The 19,547-nt window shown below is 40.7% G+C and overlaps 1 protein-coding gene and 1 pseudogene across 4 annotated transcripts in view; both read right to left on the reverse strand.

Moving 5' to 3' along the window:
• The window catches only part of kcnt2 (potassium channel, subfamily T, member 2), a 686,368-nt gene that overhangs the window by 430,997 nt on the left and 235,824 nt on the right, over positions 1-19,547 (reverse strand). For 3 of the 4 annotated variants that reach the window (XM_060829715.1, XM_060829714.1, XM_060829713.1), the window contains exons 2-3: positions 14,240-14,319; positions 9,569-9,668 (exon numbers count right to left, since the gene is read on the reverse strand). In XM_060829715.1, coding sequence (XP_060685698.1) covers positions 9,569-9,668; positions 14,240-14,319 — 180 coding nt within the window. Of the gene's footprint in view, positions 1-1,192; positions 1,238-9,568; positions 9,669-14,239; positions 14,320-19,547 lie in introns of all 4 variants that reach the window. The other variant, XM_060829712.1, reaches the window with a different exon arrangement.
• On the reverse strand, positions 9,915-10,596 carry LOC132818883 (large ribosomal subunit protein uL2-like; annotated as a pseudogene).

The following is a 19,547-nucleotide window of genomic DNA, read 5'->3' on the forward strand; positions in this document are numbered from 1 at the left end:
GTTAGAGGAATAGCTAGTCCCACAACACTAACTTCAGTTCAATTGCTGGAATGTTACTGAATTTCCTCACCTTTGTAGAATCTAGGGCCTTCAGCTATTTACAATACCACATAGAGTGAAACAAATTGGCTGAAAACTGACATTTGATTACTCTCAGCATTATTGTTAGTTATCAGTGCATCTTTTGTGAGTTAGTATCAGTCAGTGGTACAATCCATGTGGCTCCCCACCTTGGGAATCCCCTCTAAAATAACCCTCCCTTCTTGATTCCTTTCTTCAGCTGGCAGTATCCGGAGTCTCAGAGCTTCTCACAAACCAATTGCGGATGCAGAACAATAAGCATAGATACTCAATTCTGCAGAACCCAACTATTATGGTTGAATGAAATTAAAATTAAAATTAAAATTAAAATGTCACCCTATCCAAATGCCACCAGGTCCAAATATCACTTGGTAAACCTGTAGACATGCCCCTCACAGGTGATGAACCTGGGAGCTTACTGAGGCTTTCTTAAAACTTCACTGAAACAGGTAGCTTCAGCAAAGAAAACTCCAGTAGGAGAACAGTGGCTCAGTGGTGAGCACTACAGCCTCACAGCACCACCGTCCCAGGTTCAATTCCAGCCTCAGGTGACTGCCTGTGTGGAGTTTGCACAGTCTCCCTGTAGGTGTGCTCCAGTTTCCTCCCACAGTCCAAAGATGTGCAGGTCAGGTGAATTGGCCATGCTAAATTGCCGATAGTGTTAGGTGCATTAATCAGAGGGCAATGGGTCTGGGTGGGTTACTGTTCGGACGGTCAGTGTGGACTGGTTGGGCCGAAGAGCCTGTTTCCACATTGTAGGTAATCTAACAAAGTGTGTGTTTTGCAATCTCATCCACAGGGGTCTTGGGGGTACTGCATGTACAGAATCTGGTCCTCCCTTTTTTCAAAACCGCAGAACTTTTAAGGCCCAAACAACCATCATTCTGGGCTCTGCAACATGAATGTATCTTCACTTGTCAGGGTTTATTTTTCTCTTGGATCCTGGATCCTGCAAAGTTATTACTGATATCCGTTCATTGGCATTTACAAACATTGCATTCATTTAGCATAATCTCTATCTATGCATGCTACATATGTTTATAACGTTTATTTTAAAAAGTTAGCAATAAAAGAGAGTTTTAATATACAGTCATAAAATTCCCAAGCTTACCGCTCAATGTATGTGACATTGTGGCTTTGATTGGAGCAGCCCCAGCTAGAAAACAAAACAAAAATGCATTAAATAATAACCTCAGGCCAGTCTCTTTAATTTACAAATGCACGTCACTTTCTTTTTGTAATGGTTTTGTTACATTATGTCACTTTTATTTTCATGGTCATATTTTTTCAAGAGATGGGCAACCATCAGGTAATAATCAAGAAGTACTGTTTTCCAAAGAGATTGTTTGAGTGGACAAACATGATCATTCTTCTCGCTCTGCTCCATAAAAACTTATTTGAACGGAAGTGGGATTTCACATGCCATGCTGTAATATCGGTTTTGGATGGCTTTCTTCCACAGAAAAGGTTTTGCACATTCCTACTTATGGATGCAATCTCTGATTATTCTTGTCCTAACCAAGCGTGTCCTATGGTTTTCTGTTGCAGCTGCTCTTTGACTGACATCAGCTGGCCAGTTCCTGGCCTGATTTTAGCCTTTGTTCAAACATGGAACAAAAGTGTTGAGGGCATGTGAAGGTGGACTGTCCTTGACACCTTAACTGAGGGTGACATCAAGGAGCCCTAGCAAAGCTGGAGTAAATGGGAATTGGAGGTAAACTGTTGCTGGCTGGAATCATGCCCAGCATAAAGGAAGATCAATGTGGTTGAGGGAGACCAGTCTACTCTGCTGCAGGACATCACTGCCGGAGATCCTCAGGATCATGTCCTGGGCCCAACTATCTTCAGCTGCTTCATCAATGATCATCCCTCATTAAAAGGTCAGAAAAGGGCATGTTCACTGATGATTGCATAATGATCAGCACCATTTGTGACTCTTCAGGATAGTTACTGGTGAGGAAATGACTGCATCTTATCACCATTTCTTCCATCTGGCACAAAACACGTAGTTGGCATGTACTGCTGGGTTCCCAGATCTGAGGGCAATCACAGATTAACCACATCGCAATTTACTTCTCAACTCAGACCACTCCTGGCACAATTAGGATGTTAATCCAGTTACATCCTTCGTGGGGAATTTTAAAGACTCTCATTTGGCGAGCAACATTACTGCTGAGTATCCCTTTCCCACAGATGCAGTGGCTGACACAACATTCCCAAAGGGCGACAGACAGGTGGCTGATACACACACCTGAGCCATGTGATAGGTGCTTTTAATGTGCAAATTCTGCAAGGCACTGAAATTGGTTATTCATAGGTCCAAAGCTGGCAATTCTAGTCCAGTTCCATGTGGGTAGTATTAAGGTAACAAAATGTAATTGATTTGTATGATATGGGGTTGTCTTTCATTTCATCTATTAATGCTAATTGTTATGTCATAAAAAGGGTAATTTCTGTATTCATGATAAATTAGGGTCAAGGACAAGTGCCTAACAATATGTTTCTAGATTTTACAGAATGATACAAAAACCATAAACAAATTTTACTCATCAGTACCTACACTGTGACATATCAGAAGTTATTTAGTATGAAAACATCAAATGTAATGTAGCGCAGCACATATGATTGATATAATAGATGGATTACTTCTTCTTTTCAACATGATATTCCAAACATCCCATCATTAGTAAAATTTGTTTTCATTGCTGTACATATCAGGAACTGATTATTTTGAACTTCTCTGGCAATTAGGAATACCTCCTCAATGATTATTTAGCTAGCATTTATCAGACAGATTGAGCCTCTGATCACTATTTTACAATATGGAGTAAACCCCTCTGCTAATTTAAACCAGCAAAACAAAAAAGATTCACCCTGTGCTGTGATCTGTTAAAATTCGAGACGCAAAGAACTATCCCCAAAGTCACGATTTAAATTCCAAAACTTCTAAGAAATTTATTCTTTAGGCCATCAGAGAATATAACTAACAACTATTTACCACTCATTTCTCTTAACCTCTCTTTTAACCCCTCCCCCTTCTACAATACTGGTTTGATAAAACTCCCCAAAAATTCAAATTTTAAAGCCAACCAACTGTTGAATCCTATCTTCCTCTGTCTTCTTTTCTTCTTCTTAGGGTTTCTGTTTCACAGGTCATTGATTGATAAAGGTACCTTTAAGAGAGCCATTCTGCGGGCAGGTTGCATAAGGTGGCTTGGCAGTTCTCCTCCAGCTGTTTATAGAACATAGAACATTACAGCGCAGTACAGGCCCTTCGGCCCTCGATGTTGCACCAACCTGTCATACTAATCTCAAGCCCATCTAACCTACACTATTCCATGTACGTCCATATACTTGTCCAATGATGACTTAAATGTACTTAAAGTTGGAGAATCTACTACCATTGCAGGCAAAGCATTCCATACCCTTACTACTCTCTGAGTAAAGAAACTATCTCTGACATCTGTCCTATATCTATCACCCCTTATTTTAAAGCTATGCCCCCTCATGCTCACCATTCTTGGAAAAAGGCTCTCCCTGTCCACCCTATCTAACCCTCTGATTATCTTATATGTCTCTATTAAGTCTCCTCTAAACCTCTTCTCTCTAACGAAAACAGCCTCAAGTCCCTCAGCCTTTCCTCATAAGATCTTCCCTCCATACCAGGCAACATGCTAATAAATCTCCTCTGCACCCTTTCCAAAGCTTCCACATCCTTCTTATAATGACGTGACCAGAACTGTACACAATACTCCAAGTGCGGCCGCACTAGAGTTTTGTACAGCTGTAGCATAATCTCATGGTTCCAGAACTCAATCCCTCTATTAATAAAAGCTAAAACACTGTATGCCTTCTTAACAACCCTGTCAAGCTGGGTGGCAACTTTCAAGGATCTGTGTACTTGGACACCGTGATCTCTCTGCACGTCTACACTACCAAGAACCTTACCATTAGCCCAGTACTGTGCATCCAGTTACTCCGACCAAAGTGAATCACCTCACACTTATCCGCATTAAACTCCATTTGCCACCTCTCAGCCCAGCTCTGCAGCTTATCTATGTCTCTCTGTAACCTACAACATCCTTCGTCATTATCCACAACTCCACCGACCTTAGTGTCGTCTGCAAATTTACTAACCCACCCTTCTACGCTCTAATCCAGGTCGTTTATAAAAATGATGAACAGCAGTGGACCCAACACTGACCCTTGTGGTACACCACTGGTAACTGAACTCCAGGATGAACATTTCCCATCAACCACCACCCTCTGTCTTCTTTCAGCAAGCCAACTACTAATCCAAACTGCTATATCTCCCACAATCCCATTCCTCCCATTTTGTACAATAGCCTACTGTGGGGACCCTTATCGAACGCCTTGCTGAAATCCATATACATCACCTCAACCAGTTTACTCTCACCTACCTGTTTGGTCACCTTCTCAAAGAACTCAATAAGGTTTGTGAGGCACGACCTACCCTTCACAAAATCGTGCTGACTATCCCTAATCAAATTATTCTGTTCTAGATGATTATAAATCCTCTCTCTTATAGCCTTTTCCAACACTTAACCAACAACTGAAGTAAGGCTCACTGGTCTATAATTACCAGGATTGTCTCTACTCCCCTTCTTGAACAGGGGAACCACATTTGCTATCCTCCAGTCTTCTGGCACTATTCCTGTAGACAATGACGATTTAAAGATCAATGTCAAAGGCTTTGCAATCTCCTCCCTGGCTTCCCAGAGGATCCTAGGATAAATCCCATCTGGGACAGGGGACCTATCTCTTTTCATACTCTGCAGGATTTCCAATACCTCTTCCCTGTGAACCTCAATCCCACCTAGTCTATTAGCTTGTATCGCAGTAATCTCCTCGACAATATTGTCATTTTCTAGAGTGAATACTGTTGAAAAATATTCATTTAGTGCTGCCCCTACCTCCTCTGACTCCACACACAACTTCCCACTACTATCCTTGATTGGCCCTAATCTTACTCATGTCATTCTTTTATTCCTTAAATACCTTAGGGTTTACCCTGATTCTATCTGCCAACAACTTCTCATGTCTCCTCCTGGCTCTTCTGAGCTCCCTCTTTAGGTCTTTCCTGGCTACCTTGTAACCCTCAAGCACCCTAACTGAGCCTTCACATCTCATCCTAACATAAGCCTTCTGCTTCCTCTTGACCAGAGATTCCACTTCCTTCGTAAATCATGGCTCCCGTGCTCTACAGCTTCCTCACTACCTGACAGGTACATACTTATCTAGGACACACATTAGCTTTTATTTGAATAAGCTCCACATTTCTAATGTGCCCTTCCCCTGCAGTTTCCTTCCCCATCCTATGCTTTCTAAATCTTGCCTAATCGCATCATAATCGCCTTTCCCCAGCTGTAATTCTTGCCCAGTGATATACACCTAACCCTTTCTATCACTAAAGTAAACATAACAAAATTGTGATCGCTATCACCGAAGTGCTCACCTACTTCCAAGTCTAACACCCAGCACGAAATCTAACGTGGCTTCGCCCCTTGTTGGCCTATCTACATACTGCACCAGGAAGCCTTCCTGCACACACTGGACAAAAACTGACCCATCTATAATACTCATTCTATAGTGTTCCCAGTCAATATTTGGAAAGTTGAAGTCCTGTTTTTTTTCTCTCCTGTTTTGTACCCCAAGAATCGGATCATTTCATTGGTTAAATATTGTCAAAATATCAAACTTGATTGGAGTTTAGTATCTTGGGGCATAATTTAAACTGATTGGCCGAATGGTAATTTATTTTGTCTCATAGCAACCCAGGTACTGCTAGCTGCTGGACCAAATGTTACATTGTAAACTTTCCATTACTCTATGTACTTCTTTAAGCCCTTGCTAGTTTTCAACTCTAAGGTACAGTACCCTTTACACCTTCATAACACTATCTATTCTGAGGTTGTAAAACATTCTCAAGTTGAGGTAATGCTCAGTTACATAATGCACACATTATTATTAGATTGATTAATTATGCGAAGCATTTGTCATTTCTGACAATCCACATGTTTGATGGGATGAGAAGTGATTATATTAACATGACAATTGGAGAGAGAGGACCTGGTTTCCATTCCCGAATTGGGTGCACAGAGGCTGGAGACATCCAAACTATGAGATCCCAATCTTTAAAAATGACCGTCCCACACTCCCCATTGTCAGACCAGAATGATGGGCTGATGACTCAGGGACAGCAGAGGACACTGCTGGTTTCTAAAGCAGGTTGGGCAAAATGACCAGCCTAGTGATTTCAGCATTGTGCTCAAAGTTTAGATATAAAACATAAAACATTCCTCCTGCTCTTCCTCTCTTCACTCCACACGTTCCAATGTATGCTTCTGAACCTACCCTCAAAGCCTTATAGAACCATTCCCCACCCTTTGCCACCTACCTATTCTTCCATGGTTCTTTATATCCTCCGGTCAAATAATACATTTTCAATGGCTCCTCAAGCCCCCTATGCCTGCAATCATTCCAATCGCCCCATGCCAAATCTTTACAAACTCATACCTCCCCTTTTCCCTCCTATCTCTGTGCAAACTCACCTATTATCTAACATGAGCATAAGTCAGGAGCCATCATGGCAGAAAATAAAATTATCAGTCTATTGATAATGTCACTTTGACAGAACAAAAAAGATTTTGACATCAAAGATATCCAAAACATTGAAATTCCTTCAAGTAATCATTCTTTAGACTGGCATTTCACTCAACTGCTCAATTCCTTATGTAAAAATTAAATGTTCATTCTAGAAGCAGTTAGAGCTATCCATCAAAAATGCTCACTTGTTAGATGTTCCATTGTGAAGACAGTACAGATGTACGGTTATTCATAAAAACTTGTATCAATAAGATTTGTCCAAAGGTCAAAATCTGTTAACGCTTCTCAACGTCATGTCATGATGGAAAGTTCCAATGAGTTTGTGCATCTTTCACATACACAATCTTGTCCATACTTAACAGTCCAAGGGAAACCTAAAACCCTTTTCCCATCCTAAGATGTCATGGGGCCATATCCACAAGGGTACAACAACTGTTCAAAGGGGTATTCTGGCTATTAAAAAAAAATTCTGAGAAGAGACCTATTCTTACCTGGTCTAATCCCCACACTAAAGTTCCAGACACCAGAGACTCCTAAACCAGGTTTCATTGCAGGTAAATGGTTAGTTAAATGGCCAGTGGTTTGAGTATCATGTGTGCACGAATTCCATCCCTGCAAAAATGAGAAATTCCAGGTCTACGATTGGACTTGGGTTTCTCATTTTTGCTGTAATGCAGATGCACCTCATCTCATCAAAAAGAAAAATCAGGATCACAATTTGTGGCAGAAATAAAGAGTGTACAGATGTATCACCAGTGTTCTTTTCTTATTCATAATGTATTATCCAGAACAGCAAAAGCAGTAAATCTGATCATCTTGTAGATATATATTGGTCCAAACTAAAGGTTCATCAAATTTATATTAAAAAAGTTAGATTCACAATTACTTATACTACAGGCAAACAAAGTGCTTATTCACTGGTAAATCAACTTAGATGATGGAAAAAGAAACAGGGATATATAGGCTCCCAAGCTGCTGAGTAATTCACCTCAGTGATAAGGATTTAACCTTTTCATCTTGTTTGCAGAGAACGGATCCCTGCATATAAGTGCGTAATGTTTCTAGCAAGCATGAATGAGTTTTGCTACAATCTTAATTGATTGTGTTAAATTGGTTGTGAATGCAGCTAAGGGTAGTACAATGGGTTCAGCGATTAGCGTAGCCTCCTCATAACACCAGGTATCCAGGTTCGATTCCAGCCTTGGATGACTGTGTGGAGTTTGCATGCTTTCCATGTCTGTGTGGGCTTCCTCCAGGTGCTCTGCTTTCCCTCCATAGACCAAAGATGTCCAGCTAAACTTCCCACTTTGTGCCCAGGGATGTGCAGGCTAGGTGAATCAGTCATGATAAATGCGAAGTTACAATAGGGTGGCAGCTGGGTTTTTTATGGCATGCTCTTTGAAGGTTTGGTACAGACTCAATGGGCTGAATGGACTCTTTCTGCTTTGCAGTAGTTCTATTAATGAACACATGATTATTCAGAATGTGCTGACTAATTGCAAAATCACATCTGGGACTGAAGAAAGTTTTTCTTTGGGTTTTGCCAATTTACAGATTGTACCCTGATTCGTGATGAAGAGCTTATGCTCAAAACGTCAACTCTCCTGCTCCTCAGATGATGTCTGACCAGCTGTGCTTTTCCAGCACCACAATCTTCAATGACATATTCTACGTGACCTATTCCAAGCCCCTGGTCAACAAACAATAACTAACTTTCAATAATCAGTCATGTTCATAACATGGCTCATTTACATTTACTAGAAGCAACATCACTCTTGTGCAGTGATCAATACTCAGCAAAACAGAATAAGTTCAGGCCTCGGGCTTCTGTTGAATTACCTTAGAGGTGGGACAGCCATGGTTCCTGCTGCTTTCCCCTGGCAATGCTCCAACCAGAAGCAACTTGCAGATCAATCAGCACCCTTTTCTACTGCGGTATAAATTGTCATGATTGTTTGAAAGTTGGCATTCTTGTCTTTGTCCTGATAAATGCCAGACAAAAAGGCTTGATGATTGACCCTCTGTTTTTAGCTGTGCTACCAAGCGACATAAATTCTTATTCAGTGAATGCTAGAAAACTGAAATCAATAAGAACCTATATCCAGGAAACACAAAGTAAATACAATGGTAAAACAAGAAATGAGCTGTCAAAACACAGTACAAAATTATTACTGACTAATGGGAACAAGAGATAGTTGAATTGATGTGGATAATAATATTATTGTTCCTGCGGCTGAGTGTATAAATGCTGCTCCCCTTGAAGAGACTGCTGATAGGATCTTGTTATTGTTTTCTAACAGAAAATGATCTAATCTTACCTGCAATTCCCTGGTGACTTCTACATACCAAAAAGCTCCATGCCTGAAGTCTGACCATGTACAATTAACCCTTATAAGTTTACAATTACAGTTAGGTCAGTTCACTCAGTTAGTTAGCGGCTAGTGTCTAGTTCAGAATCACTAACTACAAAGTTTCAGTTTCTGTCCTAGTTGAGATTGGTTTGGAACCTACCTCCTCCTCCTGTCCACAATGGTGAATGGTATTGGCAAACTATGAATGATGAAAATGGCGCAGGATAAAGTACAACAGACAATCAGCCAGAGACCTGCCTTTGGGAAGCTTTACGACATACATAACATGTCTCATACACATCAAACAAAAATTGCTCACTCTATTTAGGCTACAAGTAGCAGAATCTTCATGAATGTGGTATTCCCTAGACAGTGGTAAAATGGCAAGATAGGTTTTGACTTATTGGACAACTAATGTTTATAATCATGATGCTCCACTTGTACAAATTTAAAATCACATTGTAATCAGAGTTGTTTGAGTTCAAAGAAATGAATCTTTTTGTACTTACCATCCATTTCTTTCTCTGGGATCATCAAGTAAGACACGAATAATGTACAATAAGCAGCTGAGGAGCTTGAGAGAAAAGTTGAACAGACGTATTCTTAGGCCTGAAATGATTCAAAAGTCTTCAGTCAAATGCAAAAATACACATTCCTCAGTTGAACTAATAAATTTTCTTCACTTACAAGACCATAATTAAATTCAATTCTATGTTCAAACCATAAAAAAGTTGATTAAGTTATATGGCTAAAAGGAGAGTGAATGTACACCATAATCTTTATAATACCATACTGACACTTGTTTACCTAAGGATATTTTCCATTAAAAAATTACTGTTGTGTGCCAAAACTAGTTTATTCAAAAACACGAATGAGTAAAACTAGCGTACATGGGATAATACTGAGGATGCCATGAACACCATCCACTATGATGGTGTCATCTGGGTTTGTGAGCAGGTCAGCCCCAGATCCTAAAGGAGTGAGACCTAACAAGTAGGTCCTCCTCAAAGTCTCTGTAGCAATGTCCTTAGTATGAAAACCAACAATGGCTCTGTTAGCATAGGAAGCAACTTTCTTAGAACCTGATGGTAACTTAACATGACTTTCCTTAATCTCGGCATTGTGGGAAATGACTGCGGTGTAACTACCAGAGGCACAGACAAGGTACCACGGTGACCTAGCTTCCCTTCTGGACAACATGCTATGGTACCTTCTGGCATAGTACCCACAGGTGGACATTTCCAGTGTTCAATTGAGCCTTTTTTTCCACAGTAATAAACTGACCGGTGTGAATACTCTCTGCTGCAGTGAACAGCTCAGTCCTCCTTCTGAATCAGTAGGGATCTCGGAACACCTCCTTTGCAAAAAGAGCACCACTGCCAGGGTCATGAATCATATACTTTACAATACCCTTGATATAACCATGTTGCTCAACAAAGTCCACAACTCTCAATGTTACAGAACCTATCCTGTGTTTCACATGAGCTTTGAAGATGAAGCCTGCACCCTTTCTCTGGTCTCCTATTAGATGACCCATCGTGTACCTAGGTGCTAACATGCAATAAATGAAATCTTAACTACAGGATATTCTTCTGGTTGGACTAGAAAGTGTTTTTCTTCCAATGACAGCAGACAAAACAGACAAAAATGATTAAATAGTGTGGAGTTGTTAGTAACACTCATCATGACAATCAGCTCACACACAGTCTCAAGTCAAAATACGTGTACAACAAAGCCATCCTCTCAAACCACAAGGACATACATCCCCATCCTTAAAGGAAACATCAGAAGATGGCTGAATAATTATAAACCCAACATTCCAAAAGCACAAAGCAGAAGTAACCAACAATTTCCATTTGATTGCTGTTTACCAAACCTAATTGAAGTGCATTATTTGCAAAAGTAGCAAGGTCATTCCGGAATCAAGGAGGTAATCCCAAAGTCTCAAAGTGCATTTTGCTCAACCATTTTCATTTGAATTTTATCAGTGCTAAAAGAAAGCAGGACCTTCCGGTATTTATAGTGGTCTGTCCTTGCCGCTTCCGGGTGTCAGTTTCAGCTGTCCGCTGTAGTGGTTGGTATATTGGGTCCAGGTCGATGTGTTTGTTGATGGAGTTTGTGGATGAATGCCATGCCTCTAGGAATTCCCTGGCTGTTCTCTGTCTGGCTTGCCCTATGATAGTAGTGTTTTCCCAGTCGAATTCATGTTGCTTGTTGTCTGCGTGTGTGGCTACTAGGGATAGCTGGATACTGGAAGAAACATCAAAGAAGCGCTTCGCAGGAGGCTCCAGAGCACTGATGATGTCGCCTAGCCAGGGGACGAAACGTTTGCAACGAAAACTTCCAGCTCAGCGAACAGAACCACAGCAAAGCAGGACCATCCAATAAAAGCCTTCTAATATGAAAATTCAAGCACTGGTGAGTAGGCCATCACACACGCATGTTTGTAATTACACACAAGCTTTCCTCTTATCATTTAGTGGAGTTTAAGATACTGTATAATTCATATTTGCTGGCTACACATTGCACTGTACTTGACACTGATCCCTGCAGTATATTGGCATTATTCTTTGAACCCAGAAGACATAATTATCCGAATGATGGAACAGTTCAATAAGTTTTAATAGATAAAAGGGAACAATCTCAAGTATGGGAAATCTGAAATTAAAAAAGATATTGTAAATGCACAGCTGATCTGAATGAAAAGATAGCTTAATATTTCAAATGATATTTCATCAAAGCAGAGGAAGAAACCTACTAGAATTGATTAAAATAAATAGAATGGAGAGAGAACAAACAATGGGGATCAAGACTTTGAATTTATAAATCAGGCAGATAAATAATTTTAATAGCCTGTAAATACTCTCCCTGAAATGGTATATAAATGAACTTGAGAACAGAAGAACAACATTTGAGAGCATGAACTGGCTTTAGAGCCACTTGGGGCTGTTCCAACATTCAATAAGAACACGACTGATTCAATCTTGGCCTTAACTCCACTAACCTAACTATTATGCGTAATCCTCACCTCCCCTTTAATTCAAAAATTTCCCTTCTTCAGATTTGAGTATATTCAATGACTGAACCTTTATGGGTCCCTGGGTAGAGGTCTACTAAGTGTGTGATTTTCCTTTTGTTTTTCTCAGTGTGTGGAGGCAAGCATTGTCGATGGCAATTAAAATGCCAATCCCCATCACCAAGAAAGATCCACCTTTCGCGCGCCAATCAACACATTATGAGCTGGCAAGTTAGCGTGGGCGGGTTTCCCACCCTATCACAGGCCTTGACACTGGTATCCAGGACAACAGAAGCTACTGGCCAATCAGAGGCCAGCTGCTCCTCAATCCAAATTGCTGGTTGAGGCCTTCGCCTCAGAGAATCCTGTGGTAAAAAGGCATTTTTAAACTTTTGTTCAGGGGCACATGCCGCAGGGAGGGAGCAGTTGTGAGATGTTTGAGTTGAGGGGAAGGTATAGTTTTCAGAGGCCACCCATTGTCTCTCATCCATGTTTTGGCCTGCACCCAGACTGGGGCAATTGGAGCTCCCAACCTCCCCTTCCCCAACCCCCAAACTCAACAGACAGGTCACCCTCCTTATCCACTCAGGAAACTAGCCATTTTCATGTGGCCATTTTGAAAGTGAAAAATGTCTGACGTGATGACCATGCACACAGTTTGACAAATATTGGGGTTGCAATTGACAATCAAGGTGCATTTTGATTTTTCCTGTGTGAAGGTATTTTAGGCAGAATGGCTGGGTTTTGGAAACCACCTGAAACAGTCCTTATTTTCAGACAGAAATCTTAAAACAGTTATTAGTTAGATACATTGTCAGTGCAAAGATTGACCATAGAACTCTGCCCTGCACTGTTAATTTGACATTTAATTGCTCAGCTCTTTGTAAGTTCTCACATGTGCACTTTTTTTTCACTGGGGAATGTATTATAATGCATTCAAGACTAGAAACAGTCCTCGGGAACTACAATGTTATGATCTAAAGTGATTTAAAAGCCCTTTAAATTTAAGGAGAAGGATTTGCAGCTTCCTCTTAAACAAAAAAAGACACCTACTCCTGGTCTATTTTGACTGACCACAGCTTTAAAAAAAAAGCCATCTTTTTTTGAAGTGTCAATGGGCTTCTTTGTCCACAATCTGTCATGGTTTCCATTATGAACAACTGATTGAGTTTTAAGAGCTGCAGCAATCTTCTTCAGCAGATTGATATGTTCTTTGGTTGAAAGATTTGAGAGGTTGTCAAATGATTCTCTCCCTTTGATGTGATTACAGTAAGCAAAGTTCACCAGTTTTTACAAGAATTTGACCATATGAACGGATTTAAACTTTCATTTGCATTGGGTCAGAATCATTTTTAAAAATATGCACGCTTGTGTTTTGTCACTGACTACTAGAATGGATTTTTAGTGTGCATTTTTTGATATCTATTTCGAAGGGTTGATATCTTGTTACATGTTACATGTCTTCCAAGTTCTGTATGCAGTGGGTATTGGGTGTCTCCCAAAGACGGCAGAGCTGACCAACTGGAGTTTCCAAAGTCAGGAACTGGCCTGACTTGCATGCCCATCCAGAGGCTACAATTACATCCTGTATCCCCCTCACGTCTTGTTTTACAATTGACGTTAAGTCATAAGCAGTGCTGGCTACTAGTTAACCTTGGAGGAGAAGGTGAGGCCTGCAGATGCTGGAGATCAGAGTCAAAGAGTGTGGTGCTGGAAAAGCACAGCCTGTCAGACAGCATCCGAGGAGCAGGAGAATCGATGTTTTGGATATAAGCCCTTCATCAGGAATGTAGGGGTGGCCCAAGGGGGCTGAGAAATAAATAGGAGGGGGTGTTATTCTCATCTATTACTGTCTGTCAGGGTTGCAAATGTGTTGCTGGTCAAAGCACAGCAGGTTAGGCAGCATCTCAGGAATAGAGAATTCGACGTTTCGAGCATAAGCCCTTCATCAGGGTGAAAAGGAAGCAGCAAGCTGCAAGATCTTGGGGGACAAGGTATGAAAATGTTAACCACTTTCAGAATAGCTAAGAATAATCCAAAGGAAGTTAGGTATTCAGAGCCTCTAAAGTTTCATTTCATCCTGTCTTGAGCAAAGTCAACCCAAAAGTATGATTTTCTTCAAGCTTAGCTACAGAAATGATAGTAATCATTGGAAGGTACTTACTTGACCTTTGGTTTTTTATGAAAAACAGCTTGAGACGTTCTTTGAATGTATTTTCATTCACATAAAATTCGACTTGTACCCTGTGGATGAACCAAAACAGGACAACTTTCAGATGCTTTCTATTTAAAAAAATGAGAAAAATAATTATGTAAGTAGTGTTCACAGAACCATGGTGGGATTTATTATAGTTGAAATAAGTGAATACATTTTAACACAGATAATGATTTTTGTCTGCACAAATTCCAAACAATCACTGGTCAAAATAGATTGTATTATGATCTAATGGAGCAACATCACCACAGGATGTTCTGATTCACTGACACATATCAGCACTGGAGTATGTCCAGTAGCCCCTATAACCTTTTCTACTATTTAATTAGACCATGGCTGATCCAATTGTAGCTTTACCTCCACTGTCCTGCCTGCTCCACCCACTATACTCAAATCCCTTTTCAATCAAAAATTTGTCTGTCTTCTCCAGCCATGAATATATACAATGCTCAATGTTCATTGGGATTCTCCACCTCAGCAGGCAAAGATTAATGACAGAAGAAATTTTTTATTAATTTCTGTCTTAAATGGGAGACATCACACATTGAAGCATCTACCCTTCAATAAACATTTCATTAAAATCACGTTTCACTTTATAAGTTATAATATGAATATTTGAAACTCTAACACTGAACCCTGTGGCTGTCCAAAGTTTATCTACCTAAAAATGTCCAGACTTTCCATTTTCTGTTAATTACTCTATCCACAATTCATGCTAATATATCTAAGAATCATCAAATCGTAGAATTCCTACAGTGCAGAAAGAGACAATTCAGCCTCCGAAGAGGCACCCCACCTCGGCACACCCTATCCTCTTACCCTGCATCTATCACAGCTAATTCACCTAGCCTACACATCTCTGGACACTATGGACAACTTAGCATTGCCAATCTACCCAAAATGCTCATCTTTGGATGTGGGAGGTAACTGGAGTGCCCGGAGGAAACCCACGAAAGTGCCATAGTTTTAAAGGTTTAGATGGAGAGGAATTTGTTAAGTATGTACAAGGAAATTTTCTGAATCAGTTTGTGGATGTACCTATTAGAGAAGGTGCAAAACTTGATCTACTCTTGGGAAATAAGGCAAGGCAGGTGACTGAGGTGTCAGTGGGGGAGCACTTTGGGGCCAGTGACCATAATTCTATTAGTTTTTAAATAGTGATGGAAAAGGATAGACCAGATCTAAAAGTTGAAGTTCTAAATTGGAGGAAGGCCAATTTTGACGGTATTAGGCAAGAACTTTCAAAAGCTGATTGGGCGCAGGTGTTCGCAGATAAAGGGACGGCTGGAAAATAGGAAGCCATCAAAAATGAGATAACAAGAGTCCAGAGAAAGTATATTCCAGTTAGGGTGAAAGGAAAGGCTGGTAGGTATAGGGAATGCTGGATAACTAGAGAAGTTGAGATTTTCATTAAGAAAAACGAAGCATATGTCATGTATAGACAGGATAGATCAAGTGAATCCTGAAAAGTGTATAAAGGCAGTAGGAGTATACTTAAAAAGGGAAATCAGAAGGGCAAAAGCCGGGCATGAGATAGTTTTGGCAAATAGAATCCAAAGGGATTTTATAAGTATATTGAGAACTAGGGATAGTATTGCGTCCCTCAAAGATCAGGAACGTAGCTTTTGTGTGGAGCCGCAGGAGATGGAAGAGATACTAAATGAGTATTTACAGTGTTTACTGTGGAATAGGATAGGGAAGATATAGAATATGGGGATAGATAGTGACATCTTGAAAAATGTCCATATTACAGAGGAGGTGGTGTCGGATGTCTTGAAACACATAAAAGTGGTTAAATCCCCAACACCTGATCAAGTGTACCTAGAACTTTGTGAGAAGCTAGGGAAATGTTTGCTGGGCCCTTTGCGGAGATATTTGTATTTGTATCATCAATAGTCACATGAGGTGCCAGAAGACTGGAGGTTGGCTAATATGGTGCCAGGGAATGATAGACCAGTGAGCCTGACATCAGTGGTAGGCAAGTTGCTGGAGGGAATCCTGAGGGACAGGATGTACATGTATTTAGAAAGGCAAGTACTGATTAGGGATAGTCATCATGGCTTTGTGCGTGGGAAATCATGTCTCACTAACTTGATTAAGCTTTTTGAAGAAGTAACAAAGAGGATTAATGAGGGCAGAGTGGTCAACATGATCTACATGGACTTCAGTAAGGCATTCAACAAGGTTCCCCATGGGAGACTGGTTAGCAAGGTTAGATCTCATGGAATACAGGGAGAACTAGCCATTTGGATACAGAACTGGCTCAAAGGTATATGTGGTGGTGGAGGGTTGTTTTTTAGTTTGGAGGCCTGTGACCAGTGGATTGCCACAAGGATCGGTGCTGGTTCTACTACTTTTTGTCATTTACATAAATGATTGGATAAGAGCTTAAGAGGAATAGTTAGTAAGTTTGCAGATGACACCAAAATTGGAGGTGTAGTGGACAGCGAAGGTGGTTATCTCGGGTTACAATGGGATCTTCATCAGATGGGCCAGTGGGCTGAGAAGTGGCAGATGGAATTTAATTCAGATAAATGTGAGGTGCTGCATTTTGGGAAAGAAAACCTTGGCAGGACTTATACACTTAATGGTAAGGTCCTAGGGAGTGTTGCTGAACAAAGAGACCTTGGAGCGCTAGTTCATAGCTCCTTGAAAGTAGAGTCGCAGGTAGATAGGATAGTGAAGAAGGTGTTTGGTATGCTTTCCTTTAGTGGTCAGAGTATTGAGAGTTGGGAGGTCATGTTGCAGCTGTACAGAACATTGGTTAGTCTAATGTTGGAATATTGCATGCAATTCTGGTCTCCTTCCTATCAGAAAGATGTTGCAAAACTTAAAAGGGTTCAGAAAAGGTTTACAAGGATGTTGCCAGGGTTGGAGGATTTGAGCATTAGGGAGAGGTTAAACAGGTTAGTGCTGTTTTCCCTGGAGCATTGGAGGCTGAGGGGTGACCTTATAGAGGTTTATAAAATCATGAGGTATGTGGATCGGGTAAAAAGACAAAGTCTTTTCCCAGGGGGGTGGGGAGGTTTCCAGAACTAGAGGGCTTAGGTTTAGGGTGAGAGGGGAAAGATATAGGAGAGATCTCAGAGGGAACCTTTTCACACAGAGGGTGCTACATGTGTGGAATGTGCTGCCAGAGGAAGTGGTGGAGACTGGTACAATTGCAACATTTAAAAGGCACCTGAATGGGTATATGAATAGAAAAAGTATGGGCTGGGTGCTAGCAGGTGAGACTAGATTGGGTCAGGATATCTGGTCGGCATGGACAAGTTAGACCGAAGGGTCTGTTTCTGTGCTGTACATCTCTATGCCTCTATGACACCGAGAATGTGCAATCTCCACCTAGATAATCGCACAAGAATCAAATCTGGGTCCCTGGCGAGGCAGCTGTGCTAACCACTGAGCTAGCGTACTGTCCCACATGTCCCCAGTATGTTCTGCTCCTAACTCACATAGTAACATTTACGCTGCAAGTGATCTTTCATATCAACTCATTTCCACACATTCATCATGCTTGAATACAAATATATTTGTCAAAACGGTTGTCCTTTCACACAGAACACTTTGACTCTACTTGGCATTTTTATTTTAAAAATTATCATGGTACTACTTTCTTACTAATGGATTCCAGCATTTTGTCAATGTCAGACATTAGGTCAACTGATGTATATTTCCTGCTTATCTGTTCATTTCTTTAACAGGCATTGTACATTTTGCAGTTTTCCAATCAACTGGGACTTTTCCACGATCCAGGGTATTTTGGAAGCTGCTATTCCAAGGAATGAGAGAAAAGAGGATTTTGCTATTTAATCATCAAGAAATCATCACAGTATGCCTTTAAAAAGAGCACAGTGTGCAAAGTGTAAGTGGGATGGCACACAGGAAATCAAGTCCTGCTACTCTGAGAGACATAACAGAAGTTGAAGAGTTAAATATAAGTACAGACTATTCTTCTGTTGGCCATAACCTTGCTTTTTAGTATTTTTCTCCAGATGCTTCCATTGGTTTGCAAGAGATACAAGGTGGCGGGTGCACCTTATCAGGTCAAAGTCACAGCTTGCAACAACTGCTGAAGCAATGTCAAACTGGTTTCCTTCGCATGCAAAGAAGTTATTGATGTAGAGAACAGAAATACAGTTCCTGATCTGGTAGAGATCAAATCACCTCTCATGTTCCCTGCCCCAAGCTATTCAATTACCTGAGAACCAATCAAGTTTTGAGAAGATTTGTAGCTCAGGTTGGGGTTGTGGATGTAAGCTTGCTCACTGAGCTAGAAGGTTCATTTTCAGACATTTCGTCACCATAATGGGTAACATGATCATGAGCTTCCGGATGAAGCACTGGTGACATGGTCCATTTTCTATTTATGTGTTTAGGTTTCTTTGGGTTGGTGACATCATTTCCTGCGGAGATGTCATTTCCTGTTCTTTTTCTCAGTGGGTGGTAAATGGGATCCAAATCAATGTGTTTGTTGCTAGAGTTCCGGTGGGAATGCCATGCTTCTAGGAATTATTGTGCACGTCTCTGTTGGCTTGTCTTAGGATGGATGTGTTGTCCCAGTTGAAGTGGCGTTCTTCCTTATCTGTATGTAAGATGAGGAAGGACACCACTTTGGGACAACACATCTATCCTAGGACAAGCCAGACAGAGACACACATGAGAATTCCTAGAAGCATGGTATTCCAACTGGAACTCTATCAACAAATACATTGACTTGGATCCCATTTATCATACCCTGAGAAAAAGAACAGGAAATGACATCACCACAGGAAATTATGTCACCACAGGAAATGACATCACTGACTCAAGGAAACCTAAACACACGAATAGAAAGTGGATCATGCCATCAGTGATTCATCCGAAGGCTCACTGATTATGTTACCTAGTATGGTGATAAAATGTCTGAAAACAAACCTTCCAGCTCAACGAGCAAACCTAAATTTAGAACCAATCACATGGTTGTGGCAGGCAAATAGCTTTTTTCATATTTAACTGGTGACTACTCCCAAGACCAATCAACTTCTTACTGCCACCCAACTGCATCTGTACAGAAGCCCTCAGTTCCAAATGAACATCAATCCAAACTTCAATTACTGCTTGTTCATACAGCTATTTAAACAATGCTTGCCACAAGGGTCAGGTCACTGGCTTTGAAAAAGATGAAACAATCCTTTAAAATACTGGTTTTAAAAAAAATCAGTTCTTCCCCATTTCAGCCCACAACTAAAATAAAAAGACACCATCCTTACAAGCCTGA

Source organism: Hemiscyllium ocellatum, chromosome 9 (assembly GCF_020745735.1).
Source record: "Hemiscyllium ocellatum isolate sHemOce1 chromosome 9, sHemOce1.pat.X.cur, whole genome shotgun sequence".
NCBI lineage: Eukaryota > Metazoa > Chordata > Chondrichthyes > Orectolobiformes > Hemiscylliidae > Hemiscyllium > Hemiscyllium ocellatum.